The following is a 19,293-nucleotide window of genomic DNA, read 5'->3' on the forward strand; positions in this document are numbered from 1 at the left end:
AGCTACAACCAACTGTCCGAGGCAAGCGTCCAATAAAACGCATGAAAGCGAAACAACTAGTTGCCATAAACAAAGTCACGCCATCAACCGTGACGCGTCACTCACGAAGAGGCTTTTATCGACTTTGACTCGCTTTCAAGTTACTATTGCAGCTACAGCTCCGTCGAAAGAAGTTTATGGTTAATGAAAGCTATAACATAATTTTTGCGTGAAGGCATATCTTCATCAGAAAGCAATGACCCCAACCTGTCCCCCCTGTCCCACGAATTCCCTCTCAGATTCTCTCTTTTCCAGTTCCCTCTCGCATCTCAGACCAAAAAATGGCGGCTTAGAGCGGTTGTGCGTTTGAGATCAGCAGCAATTGGTAAGAATTCTTTATAATGGCTCGTTGAAAATGCATATCTGCAGTGAAAAACACAGAAATAGGTCGTTTAGGGGCAACTACAGAATACAGGGCCATATTTTACGGTCGTAAACAGAAGTCCCACAGCAGCTTCGGGTTTGCTTGCTTCATGTAAATTTCAGATAAGAGGATAAAGTCATCTTTTCAAAGCGCGCTAGCCCTGTAAATAAGCCCAGCCCAGCCTATGTAATCATTGTGTAGATTTAGAGTAAGAAGATGGTGGCTTTTAGGGGCGTAGTTAGGATTTTTTTAAAGGAGAGGTCACCCTTATGGTACTACGTAATGGATTGGCATCTCGACATCCACGCCGTGTTTTACTAAAAGTGATATTTTTTTGGATGAGCAGTGAACGTGGGGGGAGGGACAAGCCCACAAAAATAGCTGCATAGATGAATCAAGTTCCATGTAACATAAATTACTCTACCGGTGAATCAACGGCCTTGTATTCACGCAGTGAGAAGGATCAAATATGTTGTCTGTATAAACCAATGGCTGCTTAACTGCTTTGACCTTCATAGACTGTGAGAAGTCTCTTAGTTTTCTCTTGAGTCAAGAGATTGAGAGCACATGTAAGGGCCGTGCGGCGAAGCTAAGAGAAATGAGGGCGGAAGCCCGAGCAAAGAAAAAACAATAGAAACAGTGATGGGATCTTTGATCTCCATATTGCTTTTTTCCTGTAAACAAACAGTTTCCGTTTCACTGAAACGGTAATTCAAAATCCAAAAAGACCTCTGCAGTTGTCCTATTTCCTCTCTCTGCCCCAATCTCTACTCTTTTTTCCCCATTCATTTGCATTATTTCACTTTTTCACTCGCTGCACTTGGCAGTTAGGAAAGAAGGAGGACCTCTTGTGGTCTATGACTTTCATAATTTTAGTTATGAACAGGAACATGGTCCACTGCAGATGTTATTAATGTGATTGCCGCCCCCCCCCCCCCTTTTTAAAATTTGTGAGATAATTATTATCTCACAAATTTTAAAAAGGGGGGGGGGGGCAATCACGGGCAATACAGAACAACCCCCCTAGCTATGCCCCTGGCTCTTTTTATGGGCTTAAGCCCTGTACATTGTCTTCTGTTATAGGTTTTGTTGTGACACATGCATGAGCACATCAAAATGGAGGTTAATGGAAACTCAGCTGATGTACCATCAGATGCCATCAATATCATTGTTGAATTTGCCCAGTCAAGTTCCGAGGGAGACAAAGAAAATGGAGATATTCTAAATAGCAGTGATGATGTGGCAGTGCATGTGTTTCAAATCTCATCAGAACTTCTCAATTCATCTCAATCACAAGTGTCGGTAATGAGTGATGCAGAGGCTACAAGCAGTAGGTCGCAAAGGGCTTCGCACATTGATGTCATTAAAAGACTGAAAAGTCATCAGAACAAGCAAAAGACATTACAAGCATCAAAATCAAAATCATTTCCACCAGCAGGACCTTTACCTTCATTTACCTCTCCACAACTGCCAGTGGTCGCAAGAGAGTTACAATTCCATAGTGATGAAGTCGTCAATTGCCAAACGCAAGTTAATAAGACAAACAGAAAGCGAAATATAACCAACGCTGCTCCTGTGGAGAGTTTAGTTCAGGGATCAACAGTTGAAATGAGGCCTGGTCAGATCACCAGTTCTACAAAATTAGCTCTTCAGACTTTCCTGAAAAAGAAAGCTGCTGGTATTGCTAATGGTGTAAGTGTTGAAGGAAACAAAAATACAACAGAGCCTGAAGTACAAATTACTTCACCTGATGAAGAAGCTGGGGCCCGTGATGACCAATTACACTCAAATCAGGCTGCAAATAAAGATAAGGATCTGACTGAGGTATCACCACCTTTAGAGAGCGTAAATGAAAATGGAATGGGAATGGCTGGTGTTTCTGAGTCACTTACTACAAATTCACTGGAGTCTGCACAGGAATCCCAGAAAAAAAAGAAAAAGAAAAGAAAGAAAGAAATGATGTCAACAACTGTTCAAAGTAAAAATTTCATTACACCATCAACCCAACAGTCAGATATTGAACAGCCTAGTGGAGAAACTGGTGTCACTTTGAACCAAGTGGTATCAACCCCTGTTGTTCAAGAAGTGGATGTTGTTGTGTTGCCATTAAATCTTGAGTCTGATAATTCTGAACAAGGGATTAAACCACAAAAGAAAAAAAAGAAGAAAAAAACAGGTAACACTGAAAACATTTTGCTTTTAAATCTGAAGGTAATGTAATGTGGCATCAAAAGTTAGAAAAAATTAGTATGGTTATAACAGTCCAGAGGTAATCTGTCCTCAAGAGATGCACGAGTCTGATTACTGCCATGCATTGGTCCAACAACATTATTTCATTGGTACAACGATTCATGTGTGCCTTAGGTAGATTTTTTTTCATCTGAAAAATGATGGTCCGTGGTGTTGTCTTTGTCTCAACATAATGTTCGACCCTGTGGTCGAAAGTGATGTTGTTAATTATTAAGATTTTATCAGACCTGTGGGGCTGTGCTCTAGCTGCACCTGATGGCCCTTGGTACCTACCTTTTTCTCCCAGCTGACCAGAAAATCTTAGTTTTTCTTAAAAGTATTAACCAGGGCACTCTAGCTTTGACAGGTTCAAAGTATTGTGATCCCTTTTTTTAGAGTACAGCAATGGACATTTTAAATCAGATTTTGTCCCGCGATCGACTCTATATGCAACTCTGATTAGGCTTGAACCTGGGTCAGAGTGACAAAAGGCAAAAATGCTCTCACTAGTATGTCACCGTTACTCCCCTATAGAGTCTTAAAGTGTGACGTCATAATAAACTAAATCTGTGAAATTATGGGATTTGTCGAGATATTATTAATGAAAGAACAAGATCCCAAAGGTCTACTTTCCAAACATAAGCGTTCCAGGGCAAATTGTCTTTGAGATAATAGCCCAGTTATGCTCTGATGACTCCATGCAAATCCTTCTAAATTTGACTCAGTTCATAACATTAAGAAGCAAGTCAAATTTAGGAGAATTTGTATGGAGTCATCAGAGCAAAATGGGACTAGTAACTCAGAGGTAATTTACCCCACAATGCTAGTTTTTGGCTAGTAGGACTTTTAGATGTTGTTCTCTCAAAATATCCCAACAAATTCAATAATTTCACAAAATAATAAAATTTTTATGATGTCATCTCGGTAGAACTCTAATAACAGCTGCAACAGCTGCCTTTGTTAATTTTGCAGATCCCAAGCAGCCAAAGCAGGAAAAATATTTGTCTTACGACTGTGTGGAATGTGGCAAACATTTCCCCAACAAAACAGCTTATTCAGCTCATATGAACATCCATTATGACAGGAGGCCGTACAAGTGTGTTGAGTGTGGAAAGACATTCCGACAAAGCTCACATCTTGAGAAGCACAAGTTGCTTCACACCGGTGAAACACCTTATGTCTGTCAGTATTGCAACAGAGCATTTAGATGTCGATACAATCATCGAGACCATGAACGAATCCATACAGGAGAGAAGCCTTGCAAATGTAAAACTTGTGGCAAAATGTTTCGTTGTTCTTCTAAACTCTCTTCTCACCGTATGTCCATTCACGGGATTGGCTCCTCTCGTTACACCAAAAATGCCAGATCTGGTAAAGGGGCCTTTTCGTGTAAAATATGTAAAAAGACTTTTTCTTGGTCAAGTGCACTTTCGACACATAAGAAAACTCACAATGCTGTTGGGACATATAAGTGCACTAAGTGTCCAAAAGTGTTCAAGTGTAACAGCAATTTGTGGAATCATTTAAAAACACATTCTAAAGAGAAACCTTTTGAATGTGAGCTTTGTGGACAGCATCTAAAACGAAAAGGAAACCTCAAAAGACATCTATTGACTCAGCATGATCCTGAAGAAGCAGAGGAATACCTCAAAACGAGTAAGATGTTTGCAGCTTCTATTGACAAGAAATCAAAATGAACAGTTTTCTGTTCCTGACACTGTTTCTTTTAAACTTGAAGAACATATGAACTTTTAGGAGCTATATTTGAGGTGGTTTAGAGATAAGTAATGCAAAAACTTTCATACCCCTCAATATTGCAAGAGTGCTATTAAGACAAATTTTGAAAAAAAAAAATTCAAATTCGTTATGTATTAGTAAAAAAATACCATGTTAAGGTTCTTCCAAAGAGTTTTTTTAATAATATTTTCCTCTAGTTAGCCAGCAACCCCTTCCACCTGCCTCTAGTCCAGCCAGAAGCACTTGAAAAATTAGACTCCCACTTTAATATTTTTATATATTATATTATAAAATATAACATCATAAATTTCAGTATTAAATCTATCTTGTATGATCATGTCACTCTAAGGGCTGAAAGAGTTAAGCCTCAAGAGACTTACAGTGTTAAGATGTAAATGCAGAAAACATTATTTACCGGTACACAGTACTTTGTCCATTTATTATTATCAATTTTTGCTTCTACACTGTACTCCGTCCTTTTGCTCTCAATGGTTCCCTGGACTCTGCAACCTTAACACTACCAATTATTAATTCTTTTCTGACAGTAAAAATAAGATATTTTATAGCTTATTATTGATTCAGTTCTGTTAAGTGATTTACATCAAATAATTTTATGCTGAATGATTCACAGTTTTTGACTGAGCTTGTTGTATACCATTTGATTTAAGTTTTATTAGTTCTATTTCACTAGAAGCGACTGATCCATTTAAGACAGATTTGCTGTTTATTAGACAGTCTTTCTTGCTTTCAAAACAGGATGGTGTTCATTTTGGATGAATAATCTATCTGATTTTAACCTTCTGAGTTAATATCCGTCTGTTATATAAGACAGCTTTTGAAGACATTTTATCTGAGATAGGTGATTTATAAATAAATCAATAAATTACATAAAAAAACATAGAGCTTGTCACGTGTGTATAAATCTCCACAACATGACCCACAAGCAACCCAAGCTCAGTATGAGAGTGTAATCATGCGTTCTGATTGGTTGAGCTGCTATTAGGCCATATGTTATAGCCCATTAGTAGCAAAAAGCACGGGCTTGTTGGCGGCAAAAAAGGATTAAAGTCCAGCTTTAACTAGCTAAAAGTTTTTTATTCTCGATATTTTTTACCAACTAGTTGGATTTTACTAAAACAATAATCTCGCCCTCATGGCCTCTGAGTCCAAAGCCCATTCAGCCTTCGGCCTCATGCGCTATTGACTGAGAGCCCATTCAGGCTCGAGGAATAATTGTTAAATACATGTGGTATCATATTGTGTAATGCTCAAAGCAGCTATGAACATTAAGGATTTGTACAGGAATTTAGGTGGGGGTGGAAACTTGAGAGTGAAGTAAATCCGTTAAATCATACTGACATAGCAGATTGTGAAAATAACACACAACAGGTAAGAACAAACCAAATAAAGAAGGTACAATGTTTTTCATTGAAAATTCCTGAGAGTATTTATCTTCTTGAATCTATTCTAAATTCCCCTCCAATTTCTTCATGTTCACGGCAATTTTGAGGATTAAGCAACATGATACCAAACTTAAAAGTGATGAACACTCTGATACTAAACTTGGGATACCTGTGCATGACGGAGAGCCCACGACATTTTCTGGCCAGCACTCATACACCAAAGAGGTAGTACACTGCGTGCGCCTAACACCAAGCTTTTACCGCAATCGCAAATAAGGAATTTCCACGTCGAAGTGAAATCATCTTCCTTCGGCTCATTCGGGATGCAAGCTTGTCCAGTGAACTGAACTTCATAATGGATGCAGGGGCTGAAAATGAACAACAATCCGAGGGAATCCCAAAGAACAAGGCGCCAACATTTCTGGTAGATAGCTGGTCCTTGGGTGAGTTTCCTTTCGATTCAGCTGTTTCTTTATAGTCTTCTGTCATAATTAACTGTCTCGGAGTTCCTAAGTTTTTTACTTCCGATTCGTGACTGGTTCTATTTAAATCGCTGTGCTATTGTGCAGCAGAAGCAATAGCGGACGTTTTTTCGCATTGGGCATGAAATATCATGCAAAAAGACGCAAAACATTAAGGTGTCCTTTACTCTCAGATAAACCAGCAGTTTTTTGCTATATCTCATCCATATATGAGGGTTACAGTAGGTAGCGGTTCAAACTTTAAAACAGTTTTCCCCTAAGGATGACAATTATAACAATGAAATTAAAGACTGTATAAGCTTAACACATTAGTATTTAAGCATATACTAAGTGCATTAAGCTTAGGCTTTCATTAATTTCAGCTTTGCAAATTTATATAGATATAAAGTCATTCTTTATTTAAAAAGGTGTAACAACAGTTACTATCCTTAAGCTAAAACAATACAGTTAGATGATACAGACTTGCAAATTTTACATTGTCAGATACATTCATAATACTATTGTACTATAACTGTTATACCTAGTACACATGTAATACATGTATTGGGGACACATTTGAACGTTTCCTTCTGAATATGGAACCGCATTTTATGGGCTCATCTGAGTCATTCAAAAGTCTAGCTGATTGCAGGGCATGGGCAGAACCTTCATTTCTCAGTTCTGGAGTCTGAGTATTGGTCGGGCTGCAGGAATCAAACCTGTGACCTCCTGGGCCCAGTTGTTGGATGGTTGATTAGCGCTAACCCGGGGTTAAATTTTTAACGCGGGTCTCTTTTTCTTTTCACCAAAAGCATTTTCCTCGGACAATTTTCTCTATTCTTTTTAGAGAAGCCAATCATCAAATTGTTGACAAAAAGAATTAAACTGAATTTGCTTTTTAAGCTTTCATATCTGAATTCAAATTTCGAACTAACCCTGGGTTATCTTAACCCAGCTTTGAACAACTCGGCCCTGCTCTACAGTGAAGCACTCTGATCTGCCAACTGTTAATCCTGCACCGGTTAAACTTGGAAATTCAACTGATCAGGGCTGTCAACTCCCCAAGTCTTCAAATATTGAGTATTGATGAGGAAGGGATATGATAGATGACGTCATGTCGCATGGCATATGACGTCATTTGTGCAAAAAATACTCATTGACTCTGATCGACATATATCACATAAAACAGTTCATATTTAGCCACATTATTGCCTAAATTACAATGGCGTAATGGAGTTTATGAGGACACATTCCATGTTAACAGTAACATACTTAAGCAACGCATGCAAAATATTTAATATTTTACAGTCAGTAATTCGAGTCTACAAGAATTAGCAAACTTCAGCGATTATCCTGGAGATTTCAGTCTCTAATCTGGAGACTGGTTGATACAGTCCAAAATCTGGAGTCTCCCACATTATCCAGGAGAGTTATAGCACTGACTGTTTTTATAAGGTGCTTTTATCTGCAGTGTTAATGGATTTTTGCCAACTTATCATGTCAAGTAATAATGATTAAAAGAAGCAGGAAAGGACTTTTATTCTGAAAGTGGACTCAGGAATAGAGCCAAATACCCACTACAGCTGTATTAAAAAGTGCAATAGCGTCACCGAACTATTCCACCCTCTTGCTTCACATTATCAATACCTTTCCTTAAAAAACTTGCAGGTGTCTCTTTCTTGGAACGTTATGGCTGGTTCATTGTTCTTGGTCTGATTATCTTAGTCTTCCTGTGGCAAAAACTGAGACCATATTGGAAAGATTTACAGGACAGATGGGAGCGCCAAAGAGAAATTGCAAACTTTGGTGAGTAATTTTGGCCTATATCATTCTTGTTCTTCTTGCTAGTTGAAATTTTTTGTTTGAGGAATGAATTTTAAAGGGAGATAAGTTTTGGAAGCCAAAAGAAAGTGTGAAAAATATAAACTGGTACTCTGCAAAGTACTGTTTGGCAAGAGAGTAGATGGCCTGTCTGGCCTTTGTTTTACCATTTGGGTGAGGGATCTCAAATAAGAAACCCTCTACTGGAGTTGTTTATATATTTTTGAGGGTAAAAGTGTTGAAGAGCTCCCCTAAAATTCTGTCGGCCAACTGTCGGTAAACTGTTGACCAGCAGTCCACTGACATTCTATGAAACAGCCAACATTTGGCGATGCTACCACTGGTTTCCCTGCCAAATGACGTCTGAGAAACGAGGGCAGAAATTCCATACTGATGACGCGTCACTACCCAGATCTGGGTAGCCCTTGCCACGTGGGAAATTTATTTCAACCAATCAGAAGCACTACCCAGATTTGGGTAGTGAGCTGACAGTGCCAAATTCCCAGACAACTGCTGAAAAATAACAATAGCTGTCAGTTTTGTTCTTAAATCATTGCCCTTGATACTTAGATCCTATTAAAGCTGCAACTCAGCAGGAAAGAATGGAGGATGCAAGAAGGAGATGGCAGGAAAAACAGGATGCAAAGGCTGCTAAGTACATGGAAGACAAAAAGTTGGTTAGTATAATTATATTGCCCATTCTGTTCACAATTTTTTAAAGGAAAGACATTGTATCCTAGCACAACCTGGCAGTCTGTAAATTAATATACATGTAGCTTGTGCATATATCCGATTCAAAGTGTATATCATAATGCTCACAATTATTGTGAGCATGGTTTATTTCTTCTTAGACATTTTAAGGATTGACCTGTGGAGCCACTGTAGCTCAAAGGAACAGCCCCTGCGACAAAGAAACAACTAATGAAATCAAATTAATGGGTTTTAATGAGTGTACTATAAATATAGGTCTTGAGAAGTGAAATGAATTTCAAAGTCTGCAACTTTGATTAGGCATCCTTGGCACATTGCAATTTTGAGTATCCTTTACAGGTCAAATTTGATTTCAGGTTAATTTTGATTTACCCTAGGTTGATTCATACAGTATTAACAAGGGTATTTTTGCAAGAACATGTATGGTTGTTTTGCCTGGCGGCCAAAAAAAAATGGCCGTAATAACGAGGTGATCACATTACCGAGGTGGCTGTAAGGCAGGGTTTCTCTGTAGGTGTGGCATAACCAAGTGTTTTTTTAATGATTCCCAATATTTCAGGAAGAGGAGGAAAAAAGAAGAGAGAGGATAGAAGACTGGGAGAGACATCAACAAGGAAAAGGATATCGCTCCAAAAAATTCAAATCTTCGGTAAATATTCTACTGTTTTGTTAGGGCACAAATAAAATCAATTTTCATTCAACTAGTTTTTGTGTTTTTTTTTTTAACTGAGATTTTTTTTTTCATTTTTTGTTTAGGATGAGTCAAATGAAGCCCGGGGTGTTGCGAAGCCAAAGAAATCAGACAAACCTCTCAGAAAATCAGGTAAAGAATACATGTCAATTCAAAATACATGACACATAAGATATACACCCATCTCCAAATTTAAGTTTGGAAATGATCAGTTGTAAAAAGGCTACAAAAATGTTTTAAGGGTGAGCACAAGTTTGGTGTTGCCCTGGCAACACATAATCAGTTAACATTGTAATGTTGATTTTACAGATTACAGTCCATTATCAGGAGGTGGGGGAGGATTTAGTTACAGACCTTCAAGAAGAGGTAATAATCTCAGGCTGTCATTGGAATCAGACATTTGCCGTAGATACTAGATGGCTGCACAACAAGATGTAGGGATAATTGCTGTCAATTAACATCATAAATTATGTTATTTGGGAATCAATAACCTTACAACCCATTTCACCTTAACTGGCAGCGAGGAGAGAGGCAAATGAATTGCCTCGCCCTTGATGCAGTCCACAGGTGGGGAAAAGGATGTGTAAAACACAAGAGAGGCTATGCTATGAACTGCCAAGACAATAAGTGACTTGCTACTTGTATTATAATATTACTTCTATGGAACAAAATCTAAGACAAAGCATCTTGTTGTGTCCCATCACATTCATAAACTAAGACAGAGGATAAACAGAAAAGACACTTTGTTGCGTAGTTCATTATGACCATGTACCTCAGTCATCATAACCTGAGATCAGGCTCAATTTTCATTTCGCTTTGTAAATAACATTCCGGCGGGCAAGGTGAAAAGAAAACAGATTTAGCAGTAGCCGTTAGAGAGAATGTATAAGAATCGCTAAAATTGGGCCTGATATCAGGTTACAGTCATCAGAACCTTTTGCCACTTTGTAGCATTAATTTCCCCCTTAACATATTGTCAGTTACTTAGGTAAGGTGAATTCATTACTTGTATTTTAGTCCCTTGTGACCAACATCAATTTTCTCCTTACAATATCAATGGTTTGATCTTTTATCAAATTTTCTCAACTAATTATTTAAGGAAATGTTTGGAAATCACTCCGAAGAAGTTATCTGTGGATATTGGGACATGAAGGTTTAAACCCCATTGTCTTAAATGGTGAAAAAATATTTGCACTGTGAAATGGCTGGAAGGTCCAAGTACAAGTTACAACAGCCGGTTTACAGGATTATGACTGTTAGTTTATTAAATTTTACTGTACAACTTATTTTGTTTTACATTTTAGGTGCCGGTGGAGGAGGATGAGGTTAAATTCCCACACAGTCACTGATCACCAACAATGGCTCAAGTATATGACTTCATAGTTGACTGTAGACAAATTTACGTATCTATATAATTTTGAAATAGTTTTGTTTGTTATAATAGAGGGTCTGATAATGTTTATCTTAGTCCTTGAAAAGGTACTATTGTTGGTGTTTTAGTGACACAATGTGTGAAATCAATGATACAGAATTTCCTTTTTCTGTTCACTAGAATAGAGTTTATGATTTTTACCTTTGAAACACTGTTTAACTGTGAAAAGGTAAACTGATGCTTGGGGAAAAAAACTTTCTAAACACCTGAAATGATGTGTTTTTGTACAATAGTAGATCAGGTAAATTAAATTCTTTTAATATTATTTATTATGAGATTTTGATAGTGATAGTAATGTTTGCTGTAACATTCCTCTCTCCCTTTGAAACAGTAAAAATGCATACCGGTATATACAGTGTACAATACATGTACTTTGCAAAACACAAATTTGCAATAAAAAACAAATCAATAAAAAGACAATCAGCATACTTTTTTGGACATTGTAACATCACAGTTTTTTACCGTTTTTCTGTAACTTGGGTAAGGTCACAATGAATTTTAACAATACATCACTGCATAATAATAAAAAAAATCAGAAATAATATTACTATGACCTGATAAATTTGTTAAAGTTACTACCTCAACCTATAAAGTTGATTCGCAAGTTATTTTTGTTTTTTCTTCATTAATGTAATGAGTTAAGTGTCAGAAGTCCTTCCCTTAAAACACTGTAAGTAACTATGATGTTACTCAAACCTTATGGCTGATATTTTTTTCAGCCATGGTCTTAAATAATAAAATGTCATTGATAAGTGTATCTTTAGAAAAACCTTAAGGTACAAATAAACAGACAGCAGAGTGTTTAAGAAAATAATGTGCATTTAATTATTAATACATGTGATTTCCTTGAGGAGTTACATGTAATAATATAAAATACAATGTAGGAACAAACTTAACAGAAATGTTGAGGAGTGGGTTTTTTAAAGTTTATTTGTTCATTTATATACATTCTTACACGGTACCTGTACAAAATGTTTCACCATGGATTACAAGGAGTGATGTTGACAACTAAAATTAATAATTTTTGTCCAGTCTTATATGTTACAGGTCAAAATTTTTTTAACTAGGTTAATTCTCAATTTTCTTTATCTCTTAGTCCCAATTCATAAACTAGGTTCAGGAGATAAAGAAAATAGAGAATCAACCTAAATTTAAAAAAAATTAACCTGAATTTACCTGTAATATTATTTTGACCTGTAACCTATATTGCTGGTCTAGCCAGGTATTATTATTGTATCATTAATCTCTTAATCATAACTATAACAAAATTCTTAAATCTGATTGGCTTTCAACTGCCCTTTTTTTTTCACTGCTAGCAAAAAAAATCTCAGAATTTCTTGTGTTTTGATTAAAAAAAAGAGCCTAATAATATATCACAAATTTTGTTGAAGTCATGATTAATTGGTAACAGAACTTCGTGTCGTCCAATTTGGTCTGTAATCATACTTGTGATTAAACAAATCGGACTCCCGCGATTTTGTTAATCACTTGTATGATTACAGACTGAATTGGACTCCACTCAGTCCTGTTACCATTACTAATAAGAAGAAGATTTCACTTGAAAGGGAGATAACTAAGCTATTCTAAGATTTCTCAAGCCATACTATCATGAGTTATTGGCCTTTTATTTAGTTCCAATCCATTGTAATATCCAGAAACCACAATTCGTGAAAAAGCTAATGCGACACTGATATCAGCCCGTAAACATGGACTTGCTATATCATGTGTTAAATACCTCTCATTGCATAGCAATGGTTATAAACCCAATATCTCTTTGTTAAACAAGACATTGTGATGATCAACAACTAGCATGAATATAAACAAAACATCTCTTAGGATGTGAAATTTGTACGACAAAATCGATATGAATATATAATCCTGATTATCTTACTTAAATCTACCAGTAAACGTTAAGTTTGTTTTGAAACCTCCTATAAATTGTAGCTATTATAATACTTTTCAAGGCACTTAAGTTTGATCTTCTATATAAATATATTACAGTCTCACTGTTATTTAATCATAAAAATCTTGGCTGTATAAGTACTCCAATCTGTGACCTTTTTGCTTGCCATGCCAAGAAAAAAAATGTTTGACAATAACCGAGCAATTTTTCACCCACGATTGGTGCAGAGATATGGTTGTTAAGAGTACAGACCATGGGAATGATGTGATAAATAACGTTCAGCGTTATTGTAAAAAACCAAGTTGATTTTGTGCACCTGCAAATTTGATTGCAGTAGTTGGGCAGCTATTTTGACTACCAGTGATTCAAACCCTCAGGTGGTGCCTTTTTTCTGGGGATCAATATATTTTATTTCTGGCAACCATTATCATTTTCGGTGGCCAAACACTAACTTTGAAAAGCAAAGCTTGGAGCACTGTGTAAAACTATATTAACAACAAGCCATGCACTTTAGTTTGTATTTTATGTACATTTACATGTTACGCAGGTAACCTAAAGTCCATGTTTACTTGTTGATGGGACTTTTCCTATAGTTGTTTTGTTTTAAAAAGTAACGTAATTAAGCATATGTATTCTTCAACACTACACCCCTGCTGTCTTGATACACATACTGCGGAACAGTGACAGTCATTTGTTGCACTGCAGGTCTCTGAGGGATCTGTAATAGTGAAAAAGTATGAATTCTACATTAATTCAACGGTTCTATCAGGGGGCCTGTTTCTCGAAAGACCTGGTGACTTTTCAGGCCCGGAAAGCTGTTTTGTGTTTGCCATGTTTACCTTCAAGATCAAAGTTTCAATAATTTTGAAAATGATACACGGAAACTATCAGTTAACACAGGAAAAACTGACTGGTTTGTGAGCTAGGAACTGTGGTACTGTTCAAAAAGTTTTGATTTTAAAATTTCCCTTTGGGCCCAGACATTTTCAGTCCTTTTGAGCAATGGGGCCCAGTTTTTTTTTAGTCTGAGGCATGATAAAATCTCTTATCTATTGACTCCAATGTTCGTAGTTTTGGATTTTTACTGGATGAAGACTTTTTTTCATGATATCAGCGTGTTGATTTTCTTGGTTTCAAAATTTTCCAATGTGAAAAACCAAGATTATTACTAGGGAGTCTTCCCTGAGACCATAAGGAAGACAGAGACGATCAAATCAAATGCAATTTTCTTACCAATTTGAATTTTCCAATAACTGCAGTTTTTGATGTGTTGGCTTCAAGTAGACCTCTGATATTCTGCATGCACCGTCCACTTGCAATTTGCAGTGGAGTGTTCCCAGAGAATGCTGGTTCACTAGGGTTTGCCCCGCACTTGAGCAGTTCTTCAATGAGTTCAACATTTTCTGCTTCTACAGCATGGTGAAGAGGGGTACGTCCACTTTTACCATCCTAGTGAGGAATTAAACTTGCTATCAATATCTGTTGAGGGTGGCAGCATGGTGAGAGCACTCTCCTCCCACCAACATCAGGGGCGGATCCAGGATTTTTTTTAGGAGGGGGTGCACTCGTCTCTTGCTCTACTTCAACACCAGTAAACCACATAGTTTTTTTTTTGCAGACTACCGCTAGTTGTATTAGAAAACCGCAGGTCATCTCGGGGGGGGGGGGGGGGGGGGGGTGCGCATTCCCTGCACCCTCCCCCTAGATCCGCCCCTGAACATGGCCCAGGTATGAATCCTGGCGCCATATGTTGATGCCATATGTGGGTTGAATTGAAGTTGGTTCCCTCCTTTGCTACATGTTTTAGCTCTGACAAATTCCGTGATGCATTTACTTAGCCTTTGTTAATATAATAAGGCACTTATTTATAATGTCTGCAAGTTGTAAAAAAAAAGTAAAAAAACAAAGGGGTCTTACTTCCTTGATCTCAATTTGCCCTTTTGTTGGCAAACTTTTCAGAAATTTTCTCCAGCCCAATTCCTATCCCAACTCATTTGCTTCCTTTTCCACTTCTTATTTCCAGTGTTTTTGCCCTGCCTAAATCTACAATCCCCACCTCCAAAAAATTTAGAAACAGAAAAGATCTTTACAAACCTTGGAATTAACATTTGCACCATGTTTAACCAAACACTTCACAGTCTCCGTACAGCTTGCAAATACAGCTTCATGTAAAGGAGTGAATCCACTAAAATTTTTCAAATCTGGGTCCATCCCATCTTGCCCCTTAAAAAGTTCTTCTAAGCACGTTAAACTTGACCTCTGACAAGCCAAGTGAGCTGGTGTTTGTCCATTGCGATCTGGCATGTTTGGATTGGCACCAGCGGTGATAAGTTTTCCTACAATATAGGCTTGTCCAGTTATAACCGCTAAGTGTAGTGGTGTCTGTTTTAAGTTGTTATAAATGTCCAGGGATAAACATGACATGAGGCTGATAAGGTATTCTATAAGTTGGGTATTCCCATGAGCAATAGCTATGTGAAGTGGCCTGTAATGAGAAAGAATAAAAATTCTTGTGAATACAGTAGAACCTTGATATAACCCCAGGGTGGTACTTCAGATTTCAAGTGACAGGGATGATCGAATGGGGGCAAAAATCAAAACCCAACCAAATCCCTTTGGCCAAATTTAACCCCGAACAAATGCCATGCTGAATTTCAGAGCCATAAAAGGAATTACGAGATAAGAGGAACTACGTGCCGCATGAGATGTGGGAACTATCACAAATCTTCAGATTGTTTTGAATACCGAAAAAATCCCTTAACTTAAATCCTCCCAAAAAAAACACTTGCTAAAATTTTCCTACCCCAAAAAATCCTTTGATCATCCCTAGCCTGTCACTTTAAATTCGGAGTACCCCACCTGGGGATATAACATACCTCTGTCTAACGAACTCGTTATTTTGGTATAATGAACAATTTTCTCTAACCCAGTAAAAGTAAATTATATAGAAGAGAACCTTAATATAACAAAACCTCATCAGAGCAAACACATTTTGCCAGTCTCTTGGCCCTTCATTATATTGAGGTTCCACTATTTGAGTAAAAAGAATATGAAAGAGTTAAAAAATATTAATTTTTAAATAATAATAAAAATAAAAACTGGTTTTCATTAATAAGCTTTAAAACTCCTAACTACAAAAGGATAAATTCAGTTGCCAAGGTCTTTAAACAAGACAGTGGATGACTGAGAAGACAAAATTGAAATGCAAAACAAAAACATTATCCTCGCGGCAAAGAAAAAAAAATGAAATAATGTATTGTTTTGATAATATTTGACCACAAATAATGTTAGCATTTTGATTATTATTAATTTTTTCTCTTTGCTATGAGAATCAGTTGCCTGTTGTTAAATCTTCATTTTAACAGTAATATGCTAAAATATTATACACTTGCGTTTTAGTCCTATATAGTTACAACGCCTCCCCTGATGACACGTTCCTTCTCCCCCAAAAGCCCTGGAGCTAGTTGGTCTACAAAAAAAATCTTTTTGACTTACGTATCTCCATCTTCATCTTGAAGAGCTGCTAAGTGGCATTCTGAAGCTGACAAAAGGCTCATTGTCGCCACGTTGTCACTCATTAGTTTTGGTTCTGGACTTAATGGCGTCTTGGGTGCCTCTGGTGTAGGAACTAAAACAAAATAAAATTGATTATTTTCAAATAATTGTTTTTGGGGAGGGGAGCTTGGAGGGGAAATTTATTTTTTAGGGAGGTGGGCTTGATTTACAATGCAACAAACCCAACCAGGGTCCCAACACTTTGTATTTTACAGAACTGTTAATCATTATTATTGGCTTACAAACTACATGTACCAAAATAAAAATAGTAAATCTGGGGTCACCTTGGTTGAATTGTGTTTGTTGCACTGTACTACAAGAGTTGGGACCTTGGGAGCTGTGAAATAATGTTGGTAACTTTCAAGAACTTTGTTATCAACAAGATGTGTGTTTTTAAAGTTAAAACATAGAAACGTTACTACTCGATTTTATGGGGGGGGGGGGGTGGTCTCCTCTCCTCCCCTTTCATGAATCAGTTTGGTTTCCTGCATTTAATTTTGCAGTATGGGTGACCAACTTCCATGTTTTTAAAAAACACAAGTCTCTGCATTGGAGCGAAGTTTTTCCACTCTGAGATGCCTCAAAGCATTACCTTAGGAACTGACTCATCCCCAGTCATCTCTCTGTGTCTCTCCCCAGTGCGAGGGCAAGGGATGTGATGGGAAGGTGGAAAGCAAGGGAGAGTTGCACAAAGACGACTGGGGATGAGTTAGCCTTAGGAACACAATGAAGCAAGATTGGTTAAACAACTGCATGCTTGTTTACTGTCACAAAACATTGGCTGATGCAAAGTCTGTTTAAAACAAGAAACAAGGTATGTAGCCAGTTGAATTGGGACATTTCATTTTTTATCGGCACTCATTCCCCCCACCCCCCCAATGGAAGGCTACCCTATGTAGTTTTTGTTGTCGGCACCATTGAAGATTACATCCGAAGAGTCCAAAGGAGGGGTTAGATGAGGGGGGGGGGACCTATTGGGGAGGGGGGTGGGGAATATGGAATGTCCAGTTTTATTTTTAGTTGCCCACCACCACTTTTTATTTCACTCCGCCGCCGCTTATAACATGCTTATAAACATGCCAATAATGATTCCACTCCATTTATCACCTATGGGTGACCTAAGTTCAAAGCAATACTATCTAGGGGTAATACTATCTAGGGGTGGTGAAATAAAATCTCACTTAGAGTAGAAGTATCCACGCTGAGCGAAAACAATAAACATCCTTTTAGCGATATTTTGTTACATGACTTGTTTCAGCTTGATGACACTGTTACACTTCCTCATTTCGTAACCGGAGGGTTGTGCGATCACCGGAAGTTCAAAGTAGATCGCCGAAGAGATTTGGATCGAGGCGTGGGAAAGCGTGCGTATCGAAAGGGACTTTCCCGGATAAGGAAGATATTTGTGTACATATATATATAAAAATCAGAAACGGGATTGCCCCGAATTTCAAGATATCTTTCGATACAATACTTCTTCACCAGAATGTTCAATTAACAAATGTAATCCAAAAGAGTTTTAAATGATATATCTCGTGTAAGCTATTAGCTTCTAAGATAAAAAGGTAAATAAAACTTGCATGCAAATTTTCGCTGACGCATTATTTAGTCTTAATTTATATTTTTTTAAAACAAGAAATTTCGTCGCGTACCAAAGTAGAAGGCCTCTCGTTCGATCTCTTTCTTATGCAAAAGGCTGATAGGAAAGCTTTTTTTCCTTATTGTCGCAGAAGTAAACTCCCATAATTTTTTTCTATATTTACTGTATTTTCTAAACCAACCTTCTTACCTTGGGCCTGAGATATACTGGTGCGTGGCAATATGGCTCGAGGCCTTTTAATGTGTTTCTCTTCTCTTGTTTTGTTTGAAGAATTCGAATTCGCCGTTTTTGCAGGAACAATGATATTTGTAGAGGGTAATTTACGCTTCTCTGCAAGTCTTTTTTGACTACTTTGAGCACGCGATGAATTGGAGGGTGCTGTCGATGAAAAATTGCTGCCCAAGCTGAATTCTTTCTTGCCGAAGTTGTCGTTCGAATGTTGAGAATTTCGCCCACAAGAACCTTGCAAATTAACTCTAGTATCAGAAACTTGTTCCGTTTTTCGCGTCATAGGGGAAACTCTTGCAGTAAGTTTTCGTTTGATGGCATCTTTAGTCGTCTTCTGAACAGACTCTGGGAAGCTCTGCTTCACAGCGGAAGTGAAGTTTATACCACTCGCGGCAAGATCCACGGTTCTGATCTCCATTTCAGGACTTCTGCCAAAAATTGAACCTAAGTGTGTCCCGCTAACCATTTATCAGAGTGAAAATATCCGTCTTTGAGTTTGATAATCATTCGTAAATTGTAACCTCTAAAAAAACCCAGTGCAGAAGAGGAAGAATCGGATGATAAAGAGTATGCACTATTTTTAGCCTTTGCTGGTTGCTGTTAACCAATCAAAAGCAAGGTGCCCTTTTAAAGGGACTTTCCCACTTTCGCTTTCGTGCTTCCTGTCTTTCAATTTTCATGGGAAGGTTGCCTCGTCGCCGGGCTTATAGCAATTTTTGTCGCATAGATCGAAAGTGTAACTGTTGAGGCTCTGAAAGCTTTGAGGATGCGTTTTAAGGAGAGGAATTCTATAGATATCTGATATGACTTCAAGAACCTTCAAGCTTGTTGTGTTGATTTGACCTCTGTTGTCCATGATTGCAGGCGCGTAACATACAGGGAAAGGCATGTCCAACCTTTAAAATAATCTCGAGAATTTTCCTGGAATAAATTTTTGTTGTAGTACAGTACCCACCACCGGCCGTTTTTAAGATATTGGGGTACCATGGCAACTGCTCTACTGACACAGGACACCCAAACGGGTTGATCCTGTGCTCTTCTTACGCTTCAATAAGATCCAAGCTTTTCATACTTTTAAGTTAGGAGAAACATTATTCACTTTTTTGCAGTTTGTTTCAG

At 37.6% G+C, this 19,293-nt stretch overlaps 3 protein-coding genes across 5 annotated transcripts; 2 read left to right on the forward strand and 1 right to left on the reverse strand.

Moving 5' to 3' along the window:
* Positions 1-307: 307 nt before the first annotated feature.
* Positions 308-5,093, forward strand: LOC140951050 (uncharacterized). Of its 2 annotated transcripts, none has more exons than XM_073400272.1 (3): positions 308-364; positions 1,487-2,579; positions 3,584-5,093. In XM_073400272.1, exons 2-3 carry the CDS (start codon positions 1,502-1,504, stop codon positions 4,327-4,329), a joined length of 1,824 nt encoding a protein of 607 aa, XP_073256373.1. In that variant the 5' UTR covers positions 308-364; positions 1,487-1,501; the 3' UTR covers positions 4,330-5,093. The 2 variants fall into 2 exon arrangements, with proteins under 2 accessions (XP_073256373.1, XP_073256374.1); XM_073400273.1 differs by having other exon boundaries at positions 3,605-5,093.
* Positions 5,094-6,032: 939 nt separating this feature from the next.
* Positions 6,033-11,200, forward strand: LOC140951053 (selenoprotein S-like). Of its 2 annotated transcripts, XM_073400276.1 has the most exons (7): positions 6,033-6,215; positions 7,902-8,039; positions 8,625-8,731; positions 9,325-9,414; positions 9,522-9,588; positions 9,766-9,822; positions 10,761-11,199. In XM_073400276.1, exons 1-7 carry the CDS (start codon positions 6,128-6,130, stop codon positions 10,778-10,780), a joined length of 567 nt encoding a protein of 188 aa, XP_073256377.1. In that variant the 5' UTR covers positions 6,033-6,127; the 3' UTR covers positions 10,781-11,199. The 2 variants fall into 2 exon arrangements, with proteins under 2 accessions (XP_073256377.1, XP_073256378.1); XM_073400277.1 differs by lacking the exon at positions 9,766-9,822 and having other exon boundaries at positions 10,761-11,200.
* A 521-nt stretch (positions 11,201-11,721) lies between these two features.
* LOC140951051 (uncharacterized) lies at positions 11,722-18,741 on the reverse strand. The gene is made up of 5 exons (XM_073400274.1): positions 18,136-18,741; positions 16,287-16,419; positions 14,886-15,276; positions 14,025-14,240; positions 11,722-13,509 (listed from the first exon to the last, which is right to left on the reverse strand). Exons 1-5 carry the CDS (start codon positions 18,638-18,640, stop codon positions 13,411-13,413), a joined length of 1,344 nt encoding a protein of 447 aa, XP_073256375.1. The 5' UTR covers positions 18,641-18,741; the 3' UTR covers positions 11,722-13,410.
* Positions 18,742-19,293: the final 552 nt, after the last annotated feature.

The sequence above is a fragment of the Porites lutea genome, chromosome 10, assembly GCF_958299795.1.
Source record: "Porites lutea chromosome 10, jaPorLute2.1, whole genome shotgun sequence".
Classification (NCBI taxonomy): Eukaryota; Metazoa; Cnidaria; class Anthozoa; order Scleractinia; family Poritidae; genus Porites; species Porites lutea.